The 8565-nt window shown below is 36.8% G+C and overlaps 1 protein-coding gene across 1 annotated transcript; it reads right to left on the bottom strand.

Moving 5' to 3' along the window:
* Window positions 1-1101: 1101 nt before the first annotated feature.
* On the bottom strand, window positions 1102-4794 carry LOC104087146 (floral homeotic protein APETALA 2). The gene is made up of 10 exons (XM_009591551.4): window positions 3787-4794; window positions 3626-3651; window positions 3465-3495; window positions 3280-3367; window positions 2909-3054; window positions 2709-2753; window positions 2446-2537; window positions 2152-2312; window positions 1847-2065; window positions 1102-1712 (listed from the first exon to the last, which is right to left on the bottom strand). The coding sequence occupies exons 1-10, from the start codon at window positions 4329-4331 to the stop codon at window positions 1488-1490; spliced, it is 1578 nt and encodes a 525-aa protein (XP_009589846.1). The 5' UTR covers window positions 4332-4794; the 3' UTR covers window positions 1102-1487.
* Between the last annotated feature and the right edge of the window lie 3771 nt (window positions 4795-8565).

Below are 8565 nucleotides of genomic sequence, written 5' to 3'. Positions count from 1 at the left end.
CCAGAAGATGAGAGTAGCACATATGAAAATGCTGAGATGGATGTGTGGGCATACCAGGTCAGATAAGATTAAGAATGAAGATATTCTGGACAAGATGTGAGTGGCTTACGTAGAGGACAAGATGCGGGAAGCGAGACTTAGATAAATGCACTATTAAGGAGGTGTGAGAGGTTGGTCTTGATTGGTATGAGGAGTAGAGGTAGTCCAAAAAAGTATTGGGGAGATGTGATTAGGTAGGACATGTGATACTTCAGCTTACCGATCGAGAACATGATCTTTGATAGAAAGGTGTACAACAACAACAACAACGACCCAGTAAAATCTCACCAGTGGGATCCGGGGAAGGTAGAGTATACGCAGACCTTACCCCTACCCCAACGGGAATAGAGAGGCTATTTCCGGAAGACCCTCGACTCACTTTGATAAGAAGGTATGAATGTCAAGAATTAATGTAAAGGGTTAATAGATAATCGAGTGCTTTTCTTTCTAGCACCAATAATATAAGTGTAATCTTGTATTTTCTTAGTTGTAAATCTCTATTATTACTTGTTATTTCTTTAGCTTTGGATTGTTTTGCTTGTTGGGTGAAAGTCTATCGAAAACAACATACTCTTTTGCCTTCTTATATCCCACTTATGGGTTCTTGTTATTGTTGTTAAGTCCCTCTCACCATAATAGCCATGTCTGACACATACTATTAGTCATGAGAACTGATTCAAAGGACAACCATTGACAAGTGACAATTCATCCCCATGCGGTGATATTTCCCAGAAAACAAAACCATCCCATTTTGTACATCTGCCTACTTGCCCTCTTTTCTTTTCACTCTGTCCTTATTTTCACATGTCTAAAAAAGAACAGAAGATAAAAAAAAAGGAGAACTTTGACCTGTGCTAACGTTCTTAGTATGAACAAGACTAATCAAAAGTTCCCCATTTTAACAAAAGATATGTAGCGTACCTGTCAAAGAGTTTTGGTACTCTTTCTACTCATTACACATCAATTACCCAAAGACGTTAATTTGTTTATTCCATCTCGTTACTCAAATGGGAGTTTGAAGTGGTTGGGCTTTTGTTACAAGTAAAAGAATGAAGACAAAAATAAGCGAATAAAAAAATACTATATAATACTCCATAAGAAGCTCCAGATGTAAACAAGTTACAATGAGAGGTTGGTGAAAAGCACGACTGCGAATGGGGGCAAATTAAATTGCCAGCTTATAGTCAGAAGAATCTAATAGAAGTCTAGTTGAAAATCTTTCCTTCAGTTAGTTTTGGACAAATGCGGAGGAGACATATTTTCCAAAAAGTTAAGAATTTCCCAAAACTTTTGTCCACCCTTTTGTTTCTATTTTTCTTTTTCCGGGGTTCCAACCAAAAGAGCCTTGGGTAATATGTATTAAGAATCTCAACCCTTTACTCTTTACAAAGGTTTATAAACCACAAGTAGAAAATGGCAAAGAAATATGATGAAGAAGTGGAATATGGTCAATTAGAGGGTCTCATGAAAGAGTGATGGAAGCCATTTTCTGAGGACCAATTTTGAGGTCTTACTATCTGCTGGGGGAATCCTGATGATGCTGCAGCAGCTGCAAATATCTGAGGAGGATAATTGGATTGCCATTGTGAAGAAGCATTGCTTGTTGACAGCGAAATTTCTCCTACATTTGTAGCTCCAATTCTGCCTCCATTGCTGCCGCTTGGAAATTGAACCTGTATACATATATATATATATATATATATATATATATATATATATATATAGTCATGTTACAACAATTAAAAATGGCTCGGAGAAAAGTTAAGATGCCACTTATGGTAAATGATAAAATTGGGTATATATTCACTTGATAATTTGATGAGCTGAACTGATGTGGAAACATTTGAATCATATGGGATTCACCAGGTCTCATAAATTGGCCAAACCGTTGTACTTGACTATTATTATTAGGCTTCAACGACACTGGAGAATGTAGGTGTGTCTGGCTCAAGAGCTGCAACGTTTCTGATTCATTGTACCCCTTATCTCTTCTTCGACCATTCATATCGATTGGAGCAGTTTGCTTCTGGAAAATAAAACATTTTGCATTTGAAGATCAAAAGAAAAAGGAAGATAATTTTAAACTATAATATTCAACTAATTAATTAGTACCTCAGGCCTTAATCCTTGCTGCCGCCAATCAACACCAAATTGCATAGATGAAGGATTTTGACCCCTATTAATATTATCCCCATTTTCTCGGTTTCCTTGCTTTGAGCTTGAACCACCCAAGCTCAGGTCAAGATTGTGATCTGCTGCATTATCAGTAGATTCTGGAAAACCACACTAATGAATATTTTGCAGCTTAATCTTTTCTGTATAATTTTTTTTTCTGATCTTCTGTTAACAAAATTACAGCAACTTAATTACCACGTAGAAAGCAAAAAAATGTAGTATGGTATTTACCAGTTGAGTTGAGTTCATTTTCATAAATGCTAGGATCAAAGTTAGTAACTGCATCCTTCCCATTACACTTGATGGCAGCTTTATCATAAGCCCTATATATAGTTGAAGCAAATTAAAAAAAAAAAAAAAAAAGACGTTAGCCGCACTATATATTCAATAAATTAAAGGCCTAAGGCTCTTTATTAATTAGTAATTCGAGAGCAAGCAATGGAAATTAATTAGTACTAAGTAGGAAAAATAAATTAGGCAGTGCAACCACACACCTGGCAGCTTCAACCTCAGTATCAAAGAGGCCCAAATAAACGTACCTATTCAACAAAAATTCGAGAATAAAAGTTAATAGGTAGTAAAGAATGGATGGAATTGAGAACAAAAAAGGACTATTCCCTAAGAAAATGGATTGAACCCACTCAGAAGAATAATAAGTCAGTATGAGAATAGGATTTATTTTTTTACTGTTTACTTTTTGCCTAAGAACTGTCCCATTCTAGCTTCCCATCTACCACATTTGTGCAAAGTCACCCCTCTATACTTGGAGCTTCCCCTCGGAAATCCAGTACTTTGCCTCCGAAGCACATGCACAAATTCTTCCTTTGTTAAATTGGTCATCTGTATCATACCCAAAAAAAATAAAAAATCGAAAAAAGAATAAAAAACAATTTAATTCTTCCAATCAAAATGTAAAGCAAACAACTGTTGAAGATAAGGAAAACACTGTTGAAGATGAGGCCAGGATTATACAAAAGTTCTCCAACTATACAGGCACACAGAAATCAGAAAAAATATAAAACACACTTTTCCAAATCTGTCACGCTGATCAGATCATGAAATTACCTGTTTCAAGTCGGACTCATAATCCTCTAAGTTAAAGTTTATGTCTGCTTCCACTCCCCGGAATTTGATAGCTGCCCTATCGTATGCCCTGTAAATTTTTTATTTTTAATTTATCAGATATAATTACAAAAAACAAAAATAAAAAACAAACGAAGAACATTTAGTATTGAGAACCAGAAGCTCACCGAGCTGCTGCATGTGCCGTATCAAATCCACCTATACAGAAATATTGATGAAAAGGAAACCCCGTTTAAATTATCAGATTAATTTTCGATATGAACAATAGCAAATGATGCTATTAATTACTAAGCTTAAAACTCAGTTCAAAAAAATAAAGATCACATACCTAGATAAACTTGCTTCCCGCAATCCCTGAAATTATTAAAGCAAATGAGGAAAAGGAACACGGGTAATAAATTCAGAATAATAAATAACGAGAGCGATGGTAGGTATAAATTGGAATCATCAAAAATTTGGAGCGTGGAGTGAATGGTTTTAAGGGCGCACCATATGTGAGACTCCCACCGGCCAGTTCTCCGGTAGAAGGTAACCCCACGGTACTGTGAGCTCCTAGACCTTGGTCCACGGCGGCTCTTCTTCGTAGGCTGCTGCTGCTGTTGTTGAGCCACATCCATTGGCTTGCCCGCTCCCGTGTTGCCAAGTGGCTCAGTTTGGTAAAATTTAACTCCAACCCAGTGAGCCATGGGAAAATTCGGGGATCCATTGGTAGGCGCACTCGTTTCAGACTCATCAACCGGAAAAAACTGACGGGTTACCGGCTGTTCCTCATCGTCGTTACCGGGACCCACCACGGAGAAGCCGAATATTTTGCTAGGACTACTTCTCTTTTTCTTGCCTTTTTCTCCATCTTCCTCCTCCGAAATATCATCAATAGCTACTGCCGATGAACTTGAATTCGAAACGGATCCGACCCGTTTACCTTTCTCATCATCGCCCTCTAGCTCTATAGGAGAAGAGCAGCCTTCTTCTGATTTTTCATCCCTTCGTCGATCTGGAGAATCGTTTAGATCCCACATTTCTCTACACTCCATAAACCCAAGAATCACAAAACTATACAATAAAAAATAGTAGAAAATTTTGAAGATATTTTATGGGTCAGCTCCTCTCATCTCCGACCCAGGGGGTGGGGTGGGGTGGGTATGGTGGTGTGGGGGTTATGGCTATTGCTACAAAAGGACTTGTTTTCAGTTTCCTAAACTTTTAAATATTCTTCTCTCTCTCTAGTTGTGCTTCTTTGTTCTTCTCTCTCTTTGTCTGTCTAAAATAGATGCGTGGAGTTGAATATATACTATTAAATAATGATAAAAAATCGAAAGTTGTGTGCTGAGTATTGAAAGAACATGAAACCTACGACTTATAGAGAGGTTAAGTTGTTGGGAAAAAAAAGGTTAGTGGAGAGAGATATAGGGTTAGATATGATAGATATATGTTTCCCACTTGTATTAAGTTACTACTAGTAGTAGTATTTCACTAGATCTTGTGCCATTCCTCTCTTAGCTGCCCAATAAAGACATAGACGAGGCCAATTTTAGAACACTACCCCTAAAAGCAGCCACCCCATTTCACCCAACCCTAGTACTACTAATCTATTTTCTTGTCCCAAGTCACTTGCCTTTCTCTCTTGTTTAATCATTCATAAATACTTTTGCTTTCGTTTTTTTTAACTGGCTAGTTCACTTTTTTCTACTTGCAGTGCAGTACTCTAGTGTTTTTAACCAATCTCTTCACACTCTTTAATGAAAGGAGAACTGTGTACCCACAGTAACTTTACTGATCTCGAAATCTATCTGATATTTTCTTATTGGTTGGACTTGGCTGTTCTAAAGAAAAAGAAAAAGGAAAAACAAAAGGGTAAAAAAAAAATTTAAAGTAAGAAGGGTCTCTTTCTTAATTACGCAACTTTCCGACGTTAACCAAATCGAAAAGCATTCTCTCCATTCATTCCTTTGAGTTTTCTTTCTGTCTCTGAGTATATATATATTTGTAAAATATCCACTAATGGAAATAGACAGCTGCAAGACTGAATGGATGACTTACTACTCTATTACCTTTATTAGCTACAACTAATTGTCATTTCCTTTTCATTCATCCACTCCCACGTTAGACAAAATCCCCTTTATCTCTCTCTTAGATTTTCTTTTCGTACTGATTTTTATTTTGGACTAAGTTATATATACTGCCTACTTTGGTGTTAACTTTTTAATATAACAAACTATTACTCTATTTTCATGTTACAATATCAAACATGCTATAAAGATAAATTTAATTTGATTATATAATTATTTTACACAGCTTACTAGTGTACAAGACTTAGAGTACGTTTGGACATAAGAAATTTTTCTCTCTTTTCCAAAAAAATTTATTTTTTTCGAAATTATTGTTTGTTCATAAAATTTTCAATTTTCACTTGAAAATGCATTTTGCAGATTTTCGAAAAATTTTAAAAATTTCAAAAAATTATTTTTCAAAAATTTCACTCATATTACTCACAAAACTTCAAAAACAATCCAAAATTATATTTATGTCCAAACATAACTCTAAATTTCAAATACCATTTTCACTTAAAAAGTTTTTTACCTCTATTTTGAAATTTTACAATTCTTATGTCCAAAGCCCACTTAAATTCTTTTTTCTTTTTATCATTTACTTTTTCAACTTGCTGTATGCTTTTTGTTTTCACCTTGTTTACTATTTAGGAAAAGGGAATGGTAAATATGGAGTGGAAAGAGGGGTATATTGGGAATACAAGTATTGGGAATTATTGTGATTTGTGAGTCAGGGAGGATCAGGTCCACGGCAGAGGGGCAAGAGGGGTTTGGTTTCAGAAAAGGGAAATTGGAATAATAGCAATAAAAGGCAAACTTTCCAGAAATGTCCAATCCAAGAGTACGGGAGTGGGCCCACCCTTTGCCTCATTTTGCTCTTCCACTGACCAATGGCTTTCTTACTATGTACCCCTCGTATTTATTAACCTAAACCTCCTCCACCACTCTCGCTTCTCCAGCGCGTGGCATACAATTCTATTCTTTTTTTTGCTCTCGCTCAAAATAGATATACGGTACGAATCCTCGTAGTGCCACACCTTCTGCAGGTATTTAGTTCTCTATTTGTTTTAATTTAATATTCTATTTTGCTCTTTTGCAACCTATTGTTGACCTTTATGTGTTCCTTAATGAAGATAACTAATTATTTAGGCAGCAATTAATCGTTAATAAATAATGACCTTTTAATTATTATCATTCATAAATATTCATCAAGTAACTAACCATGCCGTCAATAATAGCTTTTTTGCTTTATCTATGTCACGACTCGATTTTACCTATAGATCGTGATGACACTCAACGTCGCCGCTAGGCAGGCCAATGGTGAACTAGCCATATATTTATTCTTTTAACAACAACAACAACAACAACAACATATTTAGTCTTATCCCACACCGTGAGGTCTGGGTAGGGTAGTGTGTAAGCAGACCTTACCCCTACCTTGTGAGGATAGAGATGTTGTTTCCAATAGACCCTCGGCTCAAGAGTATTTATTCTTTTAACAATTTCGAAATAGTTGTTTTTTATTTATTAAGTAAGTAAAATATAAAAAATTTAATATAATAAAGTGTAAACAAATATGAGAACAAGTGTGGTGAAATAAATACTCAAAAACCTCCAAATGTCTACTAGTAAAATTTCAAGACCTGATGTCACAAGTGTATGTATAGGGTGAAATATGATATGACACGTGATCGTCTAAAGGGAGGACACGTGGAACCCAAGACAGGAATGACCGAAGACCAAACGCAACCATTCTTATTATTACTGGAAAGGATAACGTTCATAAATGTGTGTTAAATGATCTGCACCCGGTAGATTTTAATATGGAATATTCTGCAGCATTAAGAGCGACGGTCCGTTACAGAGAATTTGGCATTTAGTTCACCGTTACATCTTCATCAATGACCCTCATAATTAACATTAAAGGAGGACATGATCCTAGGACCTCCTTCCCTAGACATAACTATAAATAGTAAGCTTAATTATTATTGTAAAGGACACGAATTTTCTAGCAAAACCAATACTACATTCTATACAAAGCTCAATACAATCTTACTTTCTTGCTTTTTGATCTCATCATTGCTGTGCCCGGAAATTTTGTTCCCGAAATTGTTATCTTTGTTATTTCGTCTATATTTCAAGGCTAAGCATTGTACATTTATTCAATTATTGAGTTATTTCAGGATCAAATTAGTTCACTTGTCTAGAAATCACATATAAATTTAATTGTATCATTTTACGGATAAATAGTTTGGCGCCCACCGTGGGGCCTAGACAGTCGTGCAATTAAATTAATCCTTATCGTTTTTACTAACGCGATTTGATTATTATTGTCTTAGAAAAATCATAAACAATTGGTAGATAACACTGTTAACAACACGTACGACCCAGAAATTCGAGGGGATCAACCTCATTTCGAGGATTCAATCGGTGACACCCGCAATGAGGGAAATGACGCCACGCTGGTGCATGATAGGCAGGACCCTCGACAGGTTCGAGAGATAACTTCTGATGATTCTGACGAGGAGCATGTCGTGGATGCGGTGAGGATCCTGCAAGAGCAACAAACAATCATTCTAGGCCATCTCACGCGTCAGGATCAGGTTATGACGGAACTGAAGCATGCGCTATCAGGGGCTTTGAATAATGCAAACAGACGAGATCCAATTCCTCCTGGTGTTCCCGCAAACCAAATAACACAGAGAATCGATAACAACACTCCCAGGGGCAAAGTTGGCTTCGACGGGGCTGGGGGGAGCAGATACGGTCTCAACAACGAGAACGACCCGTTCAAGAATGAACTTTTACGGTTCATGAGGGAAGTAAACGCCCGCATGGACCAAATTTAGGGCGCGCCACCAGTATTGAAAGGCCCAGACTCGAAGAAGTATATTCAATTACCGTACAAGCTGAGTGCGGCACCAGAACTAATCCCGAAAGCGATTCAAGATGCCTGAAATTCCAAAGTATGATGGGACTTCAGACCCACATGAGCATATTACCACCTACACAACGACGGTAAAAGTAAATGATCTATCTCCTCACGATATTGAATATATGCTGCTAAAGAAATTTGGAGAAACTATCACAAGGGGATCCCTAACGTGGTATTCATTATTACCCGAGCATTCCATAGATTCCTTTGAGAAGCTCGGAGATTCTTTCATCAAGGCTCATGCCGGGTCCAGAAAAGAACAATCCTGGAAGGCCGACATATTCA

The sequence above is a fragment of the Nicotiana tomentosiformis genome, chromosome 2 (assembly GCF_000390325.3).
Source record: "Nicotiana tomentosiformis chromosome 2, ASM39032v3, whole genome shotgun sequence".
In the NCBI taxonomy this organism is placed as follows: domain Eukaryota; kingdom Viridiplantae; phylum Streptophyta; class Magnoliopsida; order Solanales; family Solanaceae; genus Nicotiana; species Nicotiana tomentosiformis.
Note: the sequence above shows the minus strand (reverse complement) of the source record. Positions and strands in the feature narration are given on the sequence as shown.

Coding starts and splice junctions, on each gene's coding strand:
- LOC104087146 (XM_009591551.4), bottom strand. CDS start 4,331: ATGGAGTGTAGAGAAATGTGGGATCTAAACGATTCTCCAGATCGACGA. Junction 3,652..3,786: donor CGGTGGGAGTCTCACATATG/GTGCGCCCTTAA, acceptor TAATAATTTCAG/GGATTGCGGGAAGCAAGTTT. Junction 3,496..3,625: donor CGGGAAGCAAGTTTATCTAG/GTATGTGATCTT, acceptor ATTTCTGTATAG/GTGGATTTGATACGGCACAT.